Consider the following 19,380-nt stretch of genomic DNA (forward strand, 5'->3'; position numbering starts at 1 on the left):
ACATATTATCAAGTTAGACTATATCCGGGGCCATAAAACAAACCCCAACAAATTTAAAAGAATTGAAATCACATAGAATGTGTTCTCCAACCACAATGTAGTCAAACTAGAAATCAGTAACATGAAGACAACAAGAAAATCTCCAAATACTTGGATACTAATCAACATACTTCTAAATAATCTATGATTTATTTTTTTTAAAGATTTTATTTATTTGAGAGAGAGGGAGAGCAGAGCAAGAGAGAGAGCAGGAGTTGGGGAGGGCAGAGGGAGAGGGAGAGCAGGCTTCCTACTGAGCAGGGAGCCCGATGTGGGGCTCAATCCCAGAACATGGGGATCTCGACCTGAGCCAAAGGCAGAGATGCTTAACTGACTGAGCCACCCAGGCGCCCCTAAATAATCTCTGATTTAAAGAAGTCTTATGGGAAATCAAACAAATATCAGGCTGAATGGAAAAGAAAATACAACCTATCAAAATTTGTGGGATACAGCTAAAGCATTGCTGAGAGGAAAATTTAGAGCACTAAATGCACACATTAGGAAAAAAGAAAGTCTCAATCAATTATCTACGTTCCTACCTCAAGAACCTAGAAAAAGGAGAGTATAATAAACTTAAAGCAAGCAGAAGGAAGGAAATAACAAGGGGCAGAAATCAATGAAACTGAAAATAGAAGAACAAAACAGAAAATCCATGAAACAAAAGCTGGCTCCTTGAAAAGATTAGTACAATGGATAAACTTCTAGCAAAAGTGTGATGAGTTCAAGGAATTAGGGGCCAACCCGGAAAAAGACATGACTGTGAGATGGCAAAATCCACTTTCTTTGGGTGGCACTCTGACAGGCTGCATTGGAGGGGACATCCTCACAGCAGGAGATTCTGGACAAGGGGCCCAGGAGGGGAACAGGGCATGGGCACCTCTGGAGGACAAGGGCTCTGCAGAGGGGATTTATGTGTCCACATGATGTCATGTAGCAGTCTGGTGGGCAGCCGGCAGCTTGAGGTCTTTTATAGCCCCTGAGTTTGTTTACCAAAGGTTAGCAGATGGTGAGTGTAATTTCACAGGGTATGAAAAGCAGGAAGTCTCTAAATGGCTAAAAATATGCTTATTTGGGCTGTATTTTAAGCACCTCATGTGTAAGAATTTTAGTTTAGTGCCGGGAGACTTTGAACTAATGTCCCCAGCTTGCTGTGAAGAAGAAAACAATATAGGGGCCAATACACAGGGCCACCTTTAATCCATTTATATAACTAAGACTGACAAAGAAAAGGAGAGAAGACACAAATAGTCAGTTTCAGGAAGTAAACAGGGCATATTACTATAGACCCTCCAGACATCAAAAAGATAACAAAGGAATAACATGAACAACTCCACACACATTAATTCAACAACTTAGATGAGATGGACTAATTCTTCGAAAACACAAATGCCCTATAGTGATTAATGAAATTGAATTTGTAATTTTAAAACTCACAAAACAGAAATATTCAGGCTGAGATGATTTCACTATTGAATTATATCAAATATTGTAAAAAGAACACAATTCTATACAACCTCTTTGAGAAAATAGAAGAGGGAATGCTTCCCAAGTCATTTTAGGAAGCTGACATTTATTATTACCTAACTTATTATATGTTTTTGTTTATTTAAAAATTTTAATGTTATATATTTAGCATATTAAAGATATGATGTTTCATATACTACACATATTAATATAAGTATTATTAAATACATATTGTTAAGTATGTAATTGCATATTACATAGCATAAAGGTATTTAAAATTTTATTTACATATACTTATATTTATTATTACACTGACACCAAAAACCAGAAGACAGTATTGAAACAAAACCAACTACAGAACAATATCTCTGAGTACTTAATAAAATACTAGCAAATAGAATTCACTAATATTTATATTTATAAATACAACTATATACTATGACCAAGTGGGCTTTATTTCAGGGATGAAAGGCAAGTTCAATATTTCAAAATCAATGTCAGTATTAATAGGCTAATAAAGAAAAGTCAGATGATCATATCAATTGGTGCAGAAAAAGCACTTCACAAGAGTCAACACCTGCTTGTGATAAAACTCTCAAAAAAAAAAAAAACCCACAAGAACAGAGAGGAACTTCCTCAACTTGATAAAGACCATTTAAAAAATTCTACAGCTAACCTTATACTTAACGATAAAAGACTACTTTCCCCCTAAGATCAGGAACATAGTAAGGATGCTGGCTCTCACCACTATTTTTCAATACCACACAGGAAGTTCCAGCCAATGCAATAAGACATAAAAGGGAAACAAAGGCACACAGATTGAAAAGGAAGAAATAAAACTGTTCATATTGATGGGTGATATGACTGTATACAATGAAAATTCAAGGAATCTCAAAAAGCAAAACAAAACCAAAAAATCTACAACCCATAAGTGAATTCATCAAGGTCAAGATTACAGAATATAAAAATCAACTGTATTTCTAACACTAATAACAAACATGGGCATCAAAATTAAAAATATAATGCCACTCACAATCACTCAAAAAATATATTTAGGGGGCACCTAGGTGGTTCACTCGGTGAAGCCTCTGCCTTCGGCTTGGGTCACGGCCCTGGGATCAAGTCCCTGTGTGGGGCTCCCTGCTCAGCTGGGAGCCTGCTTCTCCTTCTCCCTTTGTCCCTTCCCCCCTGCTTGTTCTCTCACTCACTCTCTCCCTCTCTCTCAAATAAATAAAATCTTCAAAAAAAATTTACTTAGGTGTCAGTCTAACAAAACACATAAAGGACGTCTATGCTAATAAGTACACAATGCTGATGGGGAAAAAAAAAAAAGAAAATCTAAATAAGGGGAGATGATATACTGTGTTCCTGGATTAGAAGACTGGGCATAGTAAAGATGTCAATTCTCCCCAAACTACACATGTTTATAAAGTTTGTGTAACAATTCTGGCAAGGCTTTTTGGTATAGACAAGCTTAACGTTTATATGGAAAGACAAAAGAACTAGAATAGCTGAGGAATCGCTTTACCTGATTTGAAGACTTATGATGTAGCTATAGTAATCCTGTCTGTCTGATATCGACACTTGGAGATACATAATACATAGATCAATGGAACAGAACAGAGAACCCCGAGGTAGACCTATACTAACTCATCCAACAGATTTGAAAACTGCAAAAACAGGGGCACTTGAGTGGCTCAGCTGGTTAAGCATCTGCCTTCGGCTCAGGTCATGATCCCAGGGTCCTGGGATGGAGCCCTGCATCCGTCTCCCTGCTCAGCAGGGAGTCTGCTTCTCCCTCTACCCTTCCCCTCTATTTGTGATCTCTCTCTCACTCTCTCAAATAAATAAATAAAATCTTAAAAAAAAAAACCTGCAAAAACAATTCAATGCCAGAAAGCTAGCCTTCTCAACAAATGGTGCTGAAGCAACTGGACACCCATAAAGGGAAAAAATGACACTATGACTTAAGTCTCATACCTTATGCAAAATTAACTCAATATAGATCACAGACTTAAAGGTAAAACATTATACTATAAAATTTTGGGGAAAATCTTTAGGATCTATGGAAAAGCAAAGAGTTCTTAGACTTGACTCCAAAAAACAAGCCAGAGAAAGAAAAACTGATAAATTGGACTTTATCAAAATTGAAAACTTTTCCTTTGTAGAAAATTTTGGGGGCACCTGGGTGGCACAGTCGGTTGGGCATCTGACTCTTGGTTTTGGCTCAGGTCGTGATCTTGGGGTCATGAGATCAAGCTCATCAGGCTCCGCGCTTGGCGCAGCCTGAGATTCTCTCTCCCTCTCCCTCGGTACCTCCTGCTTGTGCGCTCGTGCACACTCGCTCTCTCAAATAAATAAATAAATCTTAAAAAAAAAAAGAAAATTTTGTTAGGAGAATGAAAAGATAAGCTACAGAGTGGAAGGAAAGACTGAAAAATATATATCCAACAAAGGACTAGCATCTAGATTATACACATTTAAAAAAAAACCTCTCAATACTCCACAATATAAACTCAAACAATCCAACTGGAAAACGGTCGTGACATGGAGAGACATTTGCAGAAAAAGATAGGCAAATGGCAAGTAAGCATGTGAAAATATGTTTAACATCATTAACCAATAATCAGGGAAATGCAAATTAAAACCGTAATGAGGTATTACTATACAACTACCAGAATGGCTCAAATAAAAAATAGTGACAACATCAAATGATGGCAAGGATGCTCAGAAATCATATCACCCACACACTGCTGGTAGAAATGTACTTTTGGAAATTAGTTCAGTTTCTTAAAAAACTAAACATGTAACTACCATATGACTCAGCAATTGTACTCCTAGGCATTTATCCCAGAAAATTAAGATTTATGTTCACACAAAACCCTGTACCAACATTTATAGTAGTTTTATTCACAATAGCCCCAAACTGGAAACAACCCAGATGCTCTTCAACAGGTGAACAAACTCTAGTACACTCATACCAAGGAATCCTATCGAGCAGGAAAAAGGAATGAACCTGTTGGTGTATGCAGTAACCTGGGGGAATCTCCAGAGAAATAGTCAATCCCAAAAGATTAGGTGATGCATGATTCCATTTAAGAACATTGTTGAAATGACAAGATTATAGAAATAGAGAACAGATTAGTAGTTGCCAGGGCCTACAGAGGGGGTGGGGGCAGGAAGGAAGAGTGTGTGCCTATAAAAGGGCAATAGGAGAGATCTTTGCGGTGATAGAAATATTTTATTTCTGCAGCTGTGGCAAATCAATATCCCAGAGGTGGTGTCTTATGAGAGTTTTGCATGATGTTACCATTGGGGAAAACAGGGAAAGGGTACATGAGAGCTCTGTATTTTTTCCTAAAACTGTATGTGAATCTGTAATTATCTCAAAATAAAGAGCTCTATGAAAAATAAAAGAATAGGTGATAATATCAAACAATGACTGTAAGTTTACTATGCACAATCCTAAACTGGAAGAATGACCAAAGGATGTGCTTCAAGAAGGCAATGGGGCGGAAGGAAGGAGGGCAGGTAAGAAGCCAAGCTGTCCAGTGTGCTAATTTTGTGTGGAGAGATCTGTGTTTGGCTAACAGAGATAAAACCAAGCACCACAATGGGTAATGAATTATTCCTTGTAGGTGAGAAGAATCCAACTGTATGAGGAGTTGCAGTTGATACCCCTCCTATTTCTGAGGAGATTTAGAATTCACACACCTCCTTGTAGCTGAGCGCCAGAAGATGGGGGTCCCATGCCCTCATCTTCAACCCAGGGGTCAGGAGTACAGCCTGATGTTCTCTCTTCAGAGAGGGAGTATTTGAGGTTTGCTGGCGTCTCTGTGGGTACGGTAGCATTTACATTGATTTCACTAATTTATTTTGCTTTTATAATCTGCAGGGTTTTACTTTCTTTTTCTCTTTCCTTGCTTGAAGTTGAATGACATATACATGAAATACAGAGTATATATTTTACATGTCAAGTGTAGAGTGCTTCACAGCTACGAAAGGGTTTAACAGGAGCAGGTAAAGAGCCATATTACTGAGTAATTAAGGACGGAGAACTGCCCAGTCAGGTTGTGTAAAAAGATAACCTAAATGTGAACTAGTTAAATAATTATGTCTACTTAAATCAGATTTGATGTGGATTTATGGCAATGGGTGTTAATTTTAAGGCTCGAAATCACAAAGAGGTTTTTCTGCATCCAACCTATGATAATTACATTCACCTGATGAGGGTTTCTTCAGCATGAATTAAGCTTGAAGGTGGGGGAAAGACCATATCCCAAACCAGAAAATCTGAAACGAATATATGCTACTAATGTGCTTTTAATTTTTCACGAGAAATTTAAATGAGATAATAGGAAAGGTATCAACTAAACAGAAATGAATTTCTATTTAAAAGTCAACCATTCGGGCAAAGATGGATACACTGACCATGGGGTGGAGATCCAGAAATAAGCCTACATATTTATGACTGAGCAGGTATCACAAATGCCTGGGAGAAAAAAACAGACAATCTGAGAAGTGATACCTGGACATCTGGGTATCTGTATGGGGAATAAATGTGAAATTGGACCCCTGCCTGAAAACATCCACAAACACTGTTTTCAGGTAAATTAATGCAAATGTAAAAAAAGGCAAAATTTTGAAAGACAGTGAAGTTCATTCATCATCTAAAGGGAGAGGGAAGGAGTTCTTAAACAAGGTACAAGAAATGAAAGCCAAAGGGGAAAAAAACAGTCAACCATTCAGGAACACAGACGAAACACGGATCAGGAACAAATGGTCTCCAAGCCAAGAGACACAGCTAACACAGAGCCAAAGGAGTAAGTCTTCGGGAGAAACCTCCTGCATTTGGAACTTACTGACGTGTCTCGACACTCATTTCAAGGAGCCTCTACCACAAAGGACTGTGAGCTACAGGCACAATGACAACCAAGAGCTGACAGCACAGGCAACCACTGACCAGGAAACCAGCCAGAAAGGGACCCTCAACAGCACTGCACACTCATTCAGCAATTCACTACCAATGATGACCTTGAATCTTCCAGGAAATTAAGTCACAGTGAGCAGACAAGATGGCCTTTGCCTTCCTAGCTCTCCCATGAACAATGGTTTGGCTTTTAAGATTTCCAGAGGTCAGAAAGGAGGCAAAGATGGGTGGCCCTAACCACAGGATTCGGTCCATGTTTCATTTCCTGGCAGAAGAAATGTGTCATATGCTGGGACAGTGGGGTCATCTGAGAGGATTCTTTGGTCTCTGGCTTAGGGAACCAGATGGTGTGTTACACCAACAAGGGAGATAATACCGAAGATTCTGAGGAGGAATCCATTTTATGGCAAAATAATGAGTGCAGATTCAGAGAGATTAGACTTAAAATACCTGTGAGCCAACATGGTGGAGATTTGGGGAAGCAGTCCTCCTAAGGGAGAGGCTGAATAAGACAGAGGCTGCAAAGTGTCCACTGGGTCCGAGCCCCAGCACCCCACGTGAATTCAGCCTCACCTAAGGTGACAGCAAAATCAGGTGGCTTAGATTTAAGAAGCAGGATGCCGCAGATAAAAAGTACTGACGACCCTTACGAGAAGCTGGGCTGTGATGGGAAGAAGAGACGGGGTGTTCAGGGGGCTTGCAGAGTGTAAGGCAGTTACCAGGAGCAAAAGAAAGGATGGCTGGCATTGCAAGTCTGAAAACTCGAGGGCTGAGGGCCAAAGTGGAAGGCAGGGATTAGTCTCAGACACAAAGAGAGACCTCCTTGCCTCTGAGACTACAAGACAAGGGTCAAGGATGAGCATGGAGGTAAGTAACTTCACAGGCTGGAGCAGGGAAGGGGAGGAGATGCGGTTTCCTCAGCAGGGCATGTTCTCCTTCCCTGTCATCTACCGGACGTGAGAAAATGGGCTTGAACAGATTAGTGAATGTTTAAAACAGCAGGTGGAGACAAAGGGCAAGATGGCCAGGATAAGAGAGAGGATCGCTAAGTACTACTGAGTGTCCCTTGCAAGCAGACCATAAACCCATAGTGAACTTAATCTAAAGAGAGCTCTGTCTATACAGCAGCAGGCGAGGCAGGCTGGGAAGCCAGGGCTGGGAATTTGCAAAGCATGCACAGCTGAAGGACGAAGAAGAGGTGGAAGGAAGGGTCGATGTGTCCTCTCTGGAGAGGGAACAGCTCATCACCTGACAGAAGGGGCGGTGGCACCCAGGAGGCCGGAGCTCCAGTGAAGACCCGGGAGGAGTGCGCAGAATAGGGCATGTGAGCAGCCAGGGAAGGGAGCCCCTCGAGTGGGGGCAGAAGAGAAGGTGCCTAGAGATGAAGTTAGAAACCGGACACTAAGCTGCTGACTGAGCCCTCTGCAGGGATACGGCAGTCACCCCGGAGCAGTGAGGAGCCAGAGTGGAGAAAGAGATCCTACGCCAGGTGACCTTGTAGAATACGGAATAACCCCAAGGTCATCGAGTTACAGCAATGAGAAGGAGCTAGTAGAGTGCGGAACAGAAGACGGCATGCACTTCAAAGAAAAAACGTGCTGGTACACTGGTGAGAGAGGAGGTAAGCTGCAAAAGCTTGGTGAAGTGTTGGCTTGGGGCGGGGAGCAGGTTTGGGCAACAGAACACGTGATCTGCAGAGGGCAGGTAAAACATGGTGGGAAAGCTGACAGAGCCTAACTCTGGCACTTTGCCGGTCTGTCTGAGCCGGAATTAAATGCCAGCAGAGAGGAACTGTGACATCATGGATTTCACATTTGCAGCACAGACTCCCATGATTGCTCAAGGTCTGTGGCAGGATCTGCGATTTTGCTGCACAGCTCATTGGGATCAAACCTCCTGTGGGCCAGGTGTGTGGACGCAAGTTAGGTAGCCAGTGAGTGAGCCTGGTCAGCCACCCAGCGTCAAAACTGCAAGTTCCTAGTTGTTTTCTACACAATATAATGACATATAAAAACAGAAATAATTCTCCCAAAGTGGAAAACTGTCCGAAAAGGAAGTCAGTAGCCAGCGCAGTACACAGAAACAAAGAAACCTAAGAAAAACAATGACCCTTAAGCAGGAAACAAGTTTTGGATACTTTAAAGAGTAGAATGTTCCATTTGATTCTGATATGTGAGGATAAAATTATATAAGAAGGGTAAGTGGTTTGTGAAATGTTTCAGAGAACACTCCAGCTAGTGTAATTAAAAGAGAGAAGTTGAATAGTTAATTTTTTTATTTGAGGATACATACACAAAATGTTGTCTTTCCGAATTGTGACTTTGAAGCAAACCTTAAATACTATAAGAGTATTTGCAATTCCATAGATTGTGAGATTACATACAGAGATTACATAGATTCGCAATTTCATAGATTGCAGTTCCATAGATTGTGAGATTACATAGATACATATATAGAGATTACATAGGTCTGTGGAAGGTCCCGGCATTAGTTTGGGAGGTACAAGCTTTGGTGCCCACTACTCCACACCCCAATGCAGTTCCATGCTGCATTCAGAGAAAGATTTTGATTCATATTAAATGTCCAATGCCTGTCTACAACATGCACTAGAGCAATGACATCCAGTGGGAATGTTTATTCTGGGTCGCCACTGACCTGAGATTTTATGGAGATTTTTGTACAAGACAGAGAAGCAGAGTAAAAACCTGACTACCCTTGAGAATGTGATGCAAGGCAAATCTGAGTCCAAACTCTGGCTCTGTATCTCCCAGCTCCGGGACTTTAGGCAGAGCACCGAACCTCTCCGTGCGAACCTCTCCGTTTCCTCACCCATAAGTGGGCTCCCGTGTTTACCTTACATTGTCATGAGGATCCGAGACACTGGGCACAAAGAACTCTGTGTACACTCTCTAACTTCACCCTTTACCTAGAGGTAAGAGAATTCAGCCTCGGTACACCAACAGTTTTTCAATGAGGAAAATTTCCTGGTATAACCATGGAAACAGAACAATAGGTTAATACCAGAAGAACCTTCAACTAGTACACACTCAGAAAGCTTGTTTAGTCATGCAATAGCTAGAAATAACACTGTTCTTGGGAAAATGTAATAGAGAAAATTAACTTTATTATTATATAATACATACCAGAGGAAATACTCTAACTCACAATGCTTTTATAGTTGTAAACATTTAAAGGAAATTGTTTGCATAATAACAAGACACTTTAATATCAATTTTACCAATAAAGTTTTACCAATGTCTCGACTTACAAATGTCTCTACAGAATTGAATATAAAAAGATAATCCAAAATATGGACTTCATTCTTATAAAGGTATAGTATCCTACGTTATGTACATATTTATGACAAAATTACTCAAGGTGCTAATATATGAAAAGTGGAAAAAGAGCAGTGGGCACCAAATAGCGAACTTCTGTTTGCCCCCAAAGTATTATCATGGTTCCAGTGACTCTGAAGAGGAATGTTAGTCTTCAAAACACCAAGTATTTTTTTAGCACATTCACAAAGACAATAAGAACTAAGAACAAGTGCAAGTATATCATGTTTACAAAATGACAAGGGAAATTTCAATTTTTCTAAGAAGACAAGGGACTCTAATGGGTGTGCGTATAGCCAAGGTGGATGGAGGCCCGTGCTTTCTCTACTACGGGGCTGCTTTCTCTGACTACTCCCTCACTGGAGGAGGAGGGGCGTGAAGGAACGTTTAAGTCCCTCATTTTCAGGAAGATCATTACCTGGAACAAACAGCTGAAATTGAATTGTCTCTTACATTTTTTGGAGACTGTGGTAGACGCTGTTGTAGTAGATGTTATCTGCCCAACAACTAATCCCCCGAGGAGCCAAAGTAACAGGTGAACGTGACCCCAAAACTGGAGACAGGCTTTGGTTATTTTATGCCAATTACGGTCACTTGGAGCCAGAGACTGTTTTAGAAATACATACCGGCTTAAGCTAAACAGTGCGTAGTGTTACCCTGGCCACATAATTCGTCCGGGGGCAGGCACTTGACCCAACGTGGTCCATCCGGATGGAGAGGAAGGACTTCTACTCCAAAAATGCAGGAAAGAATTCCTTTTGTCCATGGATGTAACAAGAAAGCACACTCAGTTTGTAGAATAGTCATTTTAGGACTGAGGGGGATGAGGCTAACAGTGCCAGCTAGAGAAGAGACGTAGGAAGCATTTAGGTCCTTGCTGACACAGCTGAGCTTCTGAATCAGCAAACCCTGAAACCTCCTCATCTATAGTTACTTGAAAAAAACCTTTTTTCATATTACCTACGGCATTTTGAGTTGGGTTTTCTACCACTTGCAGTTGGAAGCATTCTACCTGATAAAATGACCAAAAGAGCTCATCACCTCTTATCTATTAAAAAGAAATTTTGTTAAGCATAATTTTAAAAATTCTTTTATTTTTTGGTCATTTAGAATCAATTTACAATCAGAAGTGAGCAGGGATTTAGAGTGAGGGGAGTTCATTCAACCACTATTTACCTGGTAACCACCAAATGCCAGGCATTTGAATGTTTAGTTAGCACAGATTCAGATCAGCTGATACATCTGCCACCACAACAGGGTTCTGTCTGCCCCTAAGAGCCCCCTGGCTACTGAGCAGGGTGCGAGTCTTCCCCCGAAGTGCTCGATGGATACACCAAAGCCTGCCTTCAAAGCTCGTTCACCTCCACCGTTGACCAACTTCCACCTGATCAACATGTTCTCTCCTTAGGTTCATTCAACTGGGGGGGCAGCATTCAAGCCCTGCAGCTCCAGAAAGCCGGGGAAATAACCTCCACAGCTCCCTGCTCCCATGCTCTGGGAACTGCTTCCAGATTCCAAGTCTCAGAAGGGAAATCGATTTCTTAAAAGACGCACTGTGTGACCTCTTTAGTTCAAGCAATGGTGGTCTGTGGAAGAAGGTTGGTTGTTTTGTTTTTTTTTTAAGATTTCATTTATTTGAGAGAGAGAAAGAGAACGAGCCAAGGGAGGGGCAGAGGGAGAGGGCAGAGGGCGAGGAAGAAGCAGACTCCCCACTGGGCAGGGAGCCCGACACGGGGCTCGAACCCAGGACCCTGAGATCCTGACCTAAGCTGAAGGCTGACGCTTAACTGAGCCACCCAGGCGCCCTTGTGGAAGAGGTTTTAATTAGAGTTGCATTTATATTACACACAATGTAAACATTGTTTGACTTCTACCATAAAGAACAGAAAACTAGGTCTTACAGTTGGGTTTTCTATTAACCTGGCCTTTTGTTTCATATTCTGTACCTGAGAAGAAAAACACTACCTCTCAAATGGAATCAAATCAAAGGTGCTTTCAGCAGTCCCTGAAGGCTGTGTCTAGGAGCCATTCACAGCACCAGGGACAGAAAGTCACCTCAGCAGTCCCTTGCTTTTAAAGAACTTATGGTCTCATCTTGAAAGAAAAATTTTCTTTGTCACCATTGAGATTTGACCAAATTATAAAACAGATATGCAAAGTCTCCAGGGTGCTTGACTGGCTCAGTCAGTAGAGCATGCAGCTCTTCATCTTGGGGTTGTGGGTTCGAGGCCCACATTGAGTGTGGAGATTTAGTTAAAAATAAATCTTAAAAAAAAAAAAATATGCAAAGTCCACACAAGCAGTGCAAAGATGCAGTATTTATTTTATGAGGACTCCTGTAATAACAGGCATAAGTAAATGAACAAAAGAAACAGTATAATAATAACATACAATAATATTTTAAATCATAACACAGGAGAAAGAGATGCTTCGCTTTAAAGTTTCCAATTTTTTCTACATGATTAAAAATTCATGAAAAATTACAAACCTCCCTCTAAAATACATCCTCTCGTTCATAATTTATTAGCACTTTATGAATAGTGCATCCTACCCCATATCTAAATATTGTTAGCTGCTTTTAAGACTTAAACGCCAAAGACACAGCACATAAGAGAAATAGAAAGAATCCAAAGACTGACAACTAAGTATTGTCATACAAGGGTTTAGCATTCTGAGTAGGTAGGAATGCCCTTGGCTATGGCCGAGCCACGAAGCATTCTTTTTTTTTTTTTTTTAAAGATTTTATTTATTTATTTGACAGAGAGAGACACAGCGAGAGAGGGAACACAAGCAGGGGGAGTGGAAGAGGGAGAGGCAGGCTTCCCGCCGAGCAGGAAGCCTGATGTGGGGCTCGATCCCAGAACTCTGGGATCATGACCAGAGCCGAAGGCAGACGCTTAACGACTGAGCCACCCAGCCGCCCCGCCACGAAGCATTCTTTCTCCCGGTATCACAGCCATCATTATCAGGGATGTATTGCTATTGTCAAATCTCTCAACATAAACTTATTTTGGTTTGGAAAGCTTACAGAGGGATTGCAAAGGAAGAAAATCTGTAGTTATACAGTGCTTATTTGATTTATGTGTTACAGTGCTATGGTATGCCATTCTTTACGTTTGCCTTACTTTATCCTTCCTTTAAATAACAGTACCTTGCATGTCATTTTAGCTATTCTATTCACAGCTACAGAGAAGCAAAAAAATTATTCTTCATACATACAGAACTTAGTCCATTATCAAGATCATCCTGACAGAGAAAGCAGTGACAGACACGCATCGCAGAACACAGGGGATTCAAAGGTTTTCCCTCAGACTATTTCCACTGGCATGGGTCCTAATGGAGTTCTCAGAAATGGGGGGAAAAAAATCCATTCCAACAGTCTAATCAATCTCTAGAGGATGGTTTATGAGGAGAAATTCAAGAAACATCAGCTTTCTTCTCATTCCAAAGAAATATTCAGAGCAAAGAACATAAACACACTAGCCTGGTTATATATGATAAAAGTAACCAGTATAGTACTGACCCTTGCCAAAGAATCCTGTTACGGATAATTCCATACAAAGGGCCCAAAGTGCAAGATACTTTTCACAAAATATGGGTGACGTGGTCCTTAACCGAAGAGATACTACCATTATTATTGTTAGAAGTAAAGTTCACATTTATGCTTACACGGAATCATTTTTCAAGGAGCACAAAAAGCTCTGGAAATACCATTTACTTAAGTCATTATGATATTCCTACGAAGCTGTGGCATATGTTACCAATAGTCTGAGTCCCCAAATAAATTATACCTAAACCCCTTCTGACGTACCCCTGCCAGAAACCACCGAGCTCATCCCTGCCCGGGGAGTTCGCTTCTGTTGCTGCACATGAGCTAGAGATGCAGCTCATCAGCAGCTGCACGGCTACCAGCCGCAAGAGGCAAAATCTAGCACAACTGCTCACGTCCCCTGTGCTGAAGAACCTTGGGATGCTGGGTCTTCTTGCCTTATAATCCACTAAACTGGCCCCAACTTCACCTTCTCTTGCCTCTTGTAGGGTAAACAGTAACTTGAACTATGTTAAGGGGTCAGTTTAAAAGACAGAAACCAACTGGATCCAGGAGATAGGATGATGAAGAAATAAAAATGGGTTTTAACTTTCTTTTAGGCAAATGGGTACATGGGACAAATAGAAGATTGGGGAGTAGGTGTGGGTAATTAGTTGGGTTTGGGAAGCATTGTGTTAGGACACCGCAGGCAATCCAAATGGAATAGTTAGGTAGGGAGCTGAATATAAGATATTAAGCCTGAGTGAATGATATGACTGGAAATAAAGATTTAGGAGCAAGACATTCACAGGCAAGGACTGATATGCTTTATAGTTTGAACTGTGAAAAATTATCACAGACTTTTGCTTCTCTAGAGAACAATATTTTCAAAGGTCTATGCCCTGGACCAACAGCACCTGCCTGACCTGGGAGCTGATCAGGTGTGGAACCTCCATCCACCACACATCTACTGAATCAGAACCTGTGTGTTCACACACCAGAGGACTCAGGGGCCCATTAGTTTGAGACCCACTGGTGTAGTGTTCCCCAAACTCTGGTTCTTAAAATGTTCACCCATTTTCAGCAAATGAGAAAAAGAAAAATACAAACATTAAACATAATAAATACATTCAATTTAGAGAAATGTCCTTTATCCCGATGTTATATGCCTCCTTTGTGTACCTTGTTTACATGCCCTGTCTTTTGTGAAATTAAGGTAATGGTTATCTTGGTGATTTCTCTAATAGTAAGTTATTTTATACTTTCTTGGTACCACATCACTTGAGCGATGTTATTTTCTTTGCCTAAAATATCCTCCTTACTCTACCTCACCTATTAAGCCCCAATTTCTCCATGAGTCATATTCTTTTATTTATTTATTTATTTATTTATTTATTTATTTATTTGAGAGAGAGAGAGAATGAGAAAGAGAGCACATGAGAGGGGGGAGGGTCTGAGGGAGAAGCAGACTCCCCGCCGAGCAGGGAGCCCGATGCGGGACTCGATCCCGAGACTCCAGGATCATGACCTGAGCCGAAGGCAGTCGCTTAACCAACTGAGCCACCCAGGCGCCCTCCATGAGTCATATTCTAACTACCAAAGCCTATGTATTAGTTTCTTAGGGCCGCCATAACAAAATACCACAGACTGGATGGCTTAAAACTAGAGAAATTTATTGTCTAACAGTTCTAGAGGCTGGAAGTCTGAAATCAGGTGTCTGGAGGGCCATGCTTTCCCAGAAGGCTCTAGGAAAGGATCCTTCCTTGCCTCTTCCTAGCTTCTGGTGGTGGCCAGCCATCCTTGGTGATCCTTGGCTTGTAGATGTTACCACTCTGATCTCAGCCTGCATCTTTGTATCCCATTCTCTCTCCATATGTCTATGCCCAAATTTCTCTCATCTTACAAGAATACCAGTCATTGGATTAGGGCCTACCCTAATCCAACAGGACCTCATCTTAACCTCATTATTTTATGCCTATTTCCAAATAAGGTCACATTCACAGGTACCTGGGGTTAGTACCTGAACATATCTTTTGGGGGATACAATTCAACCCACAACAGTCAATAATGATATATTTTTAAAAGAAAATCTCTTAAAAAAAAAAAAAAAAGAAAATCTCTTGATAATTCTCCAAATTATGTGGTAAATACTATAATACTGTGCTTTCAAAATAAAGCAGAAAATAAAAACATTAAGACTATTTTGTAATAAAAATCAGCACAAGACCCATCATTTGTGTTCCTGTTTCACAAACTGTGTTCACTGTAGAAAGCATAAACTCCAAAGTGCAGAGATTTATCTTAGATTTTTCCCCAGTGGTAGACTGCTTTAGTCCTTACTTTTTAAATTTTTTTCCTAGCACTTTTGGCACCACTTATATTTTTTAGCTCCTTTCTGACCATCATTGCTTGGTACTACCTACTCAACTTGTTAATTCTGTCTCACAAGTCTTGGTGTCAGGAATTACTTAGGGCCAATTTCTGACCTCCCAAGTCTTAGATGGCTGGAGTTCCTCAGGAAGTTCTAAGCCATACTAATTGGCCAAGGCTTTAAGAATGCTGTGAATCTGACAATATTTGGGAAACACTGTTTCAGTTCAGAGATATTCAGATCCAGAGTTTCAATCTGAAACCTAAGATTTCAATTTTGTATTACAATATTATATACAGTATTCAATATTATATACAGTATGTGGTTATACAGTTTCAAGGCAGCAAAATGTTGACTACTACTCAGTCTATGGGAGGTGAAATATTGCCTTAATATGCTAAAAAACAGGTAGATATAGCTCATTAATGGTACTTTGTAAGCACTGGCTCTTTATTTTTCATCCTATCCCTGTCGAGCTACAGAGCCTCCTTTTCTGGAAGAGAAAATGACCGTCGAGCACAAAGGAATTTAAAGGTTAGGGACACATTCCTTTGTCAGCTATCTAAGAGGCAAATGATTGTTTTACTTTTGGGGGGAACAGTGCTGTGCAAATATGGTCAATGATAAATGAAGGTGACAGCTTAGGACTTTTGGTTGATTCTTATTTTAGGTTCGAAATTTCAACTGCCATATTTGCTGTTTCTAAAACTAATTTTCTATTCCATTAGTTTCCTCTAATTACCTCTATTAGAGGAAAAGATGAAATTGCAAGTAAAAAAGTAAAAACATATTTGGGAGGTATCATGACATAAGAATACTGTTGGTTAAAGCCTTTTGATCATTATTTAATCAGTTAATCTGTGGTGCTCAAAAGTTCAATTAACTGTGTCTAAAGTGAAGTAGAGATATGTGGTATTTTGTCAAGGTTATTTCATATAAGACAAATGAAAAAGCTTTATCTTCCCAAACTCTTCCAGTCCTTTCTTACTAATTCATAATCCCCACTTGGGTTTTCTTATTTAGACTTTCCACCCCTCCCTAATGCTCCTTATCCAGGTTAAAGAAAAAAAGTGTGGGGTAAGGAGCCTGAAAATAAAGTACAGCCAAAAATTGCTAGAAAATGGATTTTCTTTACAAAATCTCTGACTGTGGTTCTCTACAGGGAGAACCAGATCACATGGATGCACAGGACCATGTGCAGCTCTGACAACACAAAAAACGCTATGGACTTCCGGGAGGATTTCCTAAGCCTTCTAGGAATAGATGTAAGGCCCCAAGTGGCACGAAGAACAGGGCAAGCACAAGTCACAGGAGGGGCCGAAGGTGAAGCCAATGCACTGTGACCTGAGCCCTCTTAGAAGAAAGGTGGAAACCTTCCAAAGGCCCTCTCTGCCTCCCCCTCCCCCATGTCCCACTGTTTAGGCTCCCATTTTTGGAGCTCCATTTCTCTCCGACGCTGTCTGGCCCTGGGCATCTGCTGTTCCTCCATGCTGGCTGGTTACTACCTCCTCGGCTCCCCAGTCTGGGTCAGGTTTCCTTCTAACATCCCTTCCTAGAGCACACTCCTTCAGAACTCCTGCCCGGAGTTTTAAGCTACTCATTCGTTAGTGTCGTGACGGCATTAACTCTGTATCCCCCACTAGACTGCATGCTCCGAGACCAGAACCACGCCTGTTGTGTTGCCTGCAGTGTGGACAGCGCCTCCTAGTACCCTGCCGGCTCCATCATGCCATTCCACGCCTATTTGTTGACCGAGCAGCAAGCAGGCCAGCACAAGTGATCTGAGTTCAGGTACATACTTTTGAACTTGAACCTCTCCCTGGGATTGTAAAACTCCCAAAGTCTTAATCTGAGAATGCACACATCTGAACAAGTGATCAGAGACTGGTAAACATCTCCTCAAGCCTGATGCAAAGGAGACGTGCAGGATATTATTTATTTTTACCACGCAGGGCTAAAACAAAACAAAACAAAAACACAGTATATGAATTGGGAAGGCTTTCGATTACTCAAAAATTATTTGTGGAGACCCCTCCAGGGGTGGCTGTTTTAGGGGAAGCAAAGATTAAACAGATAGGGCTCTGCTTCCAGGGTGTTTATGGTTTTAAAAAGGCACATTGATAAACAGTCGTAATGCAACCCAAAAAGGACTAAAAGCCCGAGAGACTGAGAAACAGAAATAAATGAGGCGAGAGGTCTCCGAGGGAAGGCATGGATTAGTCTATCGATTACTTCTCATTGCAATCCCAGGGCAAAGAAAGGAATTCCAAACCAGGAAAGGTCAAGCTGGAATATTCGAGGAACACACTGAAATGCAGGCGTCGCCCTAAGTCCTTCACATCCCTCGCTGGGGACAATATCGCAGAGGAAAGTCTTAAACTGGCTTCCCAAACCCTGAGCTATTGAAACTGGACTAAGAAAGGGAAAACCCCAAGGATGCGAGCGCGGAGGAAACTTGAAAAAGCAGGTCACGTAAAGGCTGCACACAGCCCGGCCCCCGCGCCCCCGGCCCCCGCGGCCCCCGCGCGCCGCCGGCCGCCTCGCCCCGGCCGGCCTCGTACCGTAGGTTTCGGACATGGCCGTCTGCGACATCTTGGGAGCGGCACCGCCTCTCGCCCGGTCACCGGCTGCAGTTCGGGCCGGGCCGGCGGGAGGGAAGGGTTGGGGTCGTCCTCCGCGTCTCGGTGGGAACGGCGTGGGGCAGGAAACCAGAGGAGGGAGGGGCCCGCGGTCCCCACGGCAACCGCCAGCCACCCCGCGGCTGCGGCCCTGCCGGACTGCCGGCTCCGCGCAGGCGCACGGCCTCCGCCCCCCGCCGGGCCCGGACGAGGGCGGGGAGGAGGAGGAGGAGGAGGAGGAAAGGGGGCGCGAGGCCCGGCCCTCGCCGTGGTCGCGCGTGCGCAGGCAGCCTGCGGCGGGTGCTAGGCGCGGGGAGGCCGGGCCGGGGGCGGGGGGCTCCGGGCGCGGGAAGGCGGGGGAGGGACTCGGCGCACGGGGGGGGGCGGGGCGCGGACCGAGGGGTGCGGCTGGCTAAGGTCGGCTTGCAGGGGTGGGAGGGGCCTGCGATCTGTAAGCTTGGGGGGTGACCGAGTGTTGGGGACACCAGGGTCTAGCTCTTGGATAGAGGTGGTCCTGCCCGGTTGGCCCTCCTCAGTAAAAACTTCGTCGTCGTCCTGAGCAGCTCTCAGGCAGGAAAAGACTTCCTCCCATAAAGACTAGCTTTATGATCAATCTGGGAACGTGGTTAATGTGTAACTAGGAGGCAGTAGCCCCAGGTGTCCGGCTAGAGATCAGCCCTGTGGGCGGGGAGGCTGGCTTACCTGCCGTGCAACTGAGCTTTCACTCAAAGCTGCCAGGCCCTCTCCTGTAGGGCTAGGGCTGGTGTCTGGAGGAAACTCTCAGAAGCTTAAGGTGCGCTGGTGCTGGAGAATCCCCAGAAGACCGTAGACATTGGCCCCTCTGCAGCCCACTGTAGGGGAATCTAGCTTATAGGCAGGAAGCATCTCTTGATCCTCAACTACGGTTAGGAGTTGTTGGCTGGGTATTTTGATTTAAGGCACAAAACTGAATTCAGAAGCCCCTTCTGCTGGAAATGGCAGAGAGAAACATTTATTAGGAAGAGAATTTTGGTTGGGAGTTTGCTCCGTCTGAACATGATCAGGGCCACATCGTATCTCGTAAGACCCAACTTTATTCAAAAGATGTAGTAGAA

At 42.6% G+C, this 19,380-nt stretch overlaps 1 protein-coding gene across 1 annotated transcript in view; it reads right to left on the bottom strand.

Moving 5' to 3' along the window:
* The window catches only part of RAB4A (RAB4A, member RAS oncogene family), a 46,743-nt gene extending 28,284 nt beyond the window's left edge, over positions 1 to 18,459 (bottom strand). Inside the window, exon 1 of the mRNA XM_021692288.2 lies at positions 18,230 to 18,459. Within this exon, the coding sequence (XP_021547963.1) occupies positions 18,230 to 18,260 (31 nt within the window). The 5' untranslated portion in view covers positions 18,261 to 18,459. The remainder of the gene's footprint in view (positions 1 to 18,229) is intronic.
* Positions 18,460 to 19,380: the final 921 nt, after the last annotated feature.

This window comes from Neomonachus schauinslandi, chromosome 6 (assembly GCF_002201575.2).
Source record: "Neomonachus schauinslandi chromosome 6, ASM220157v2, whole genome shotgun sequence".
NCBI classification, from domain to species: domain Eukaryota; kingdom Metazoa; phylum Chordata; class Mammalia; order Carnivora; family Phocidae; genus Neomonachus; species Neomonachus schauinslandi.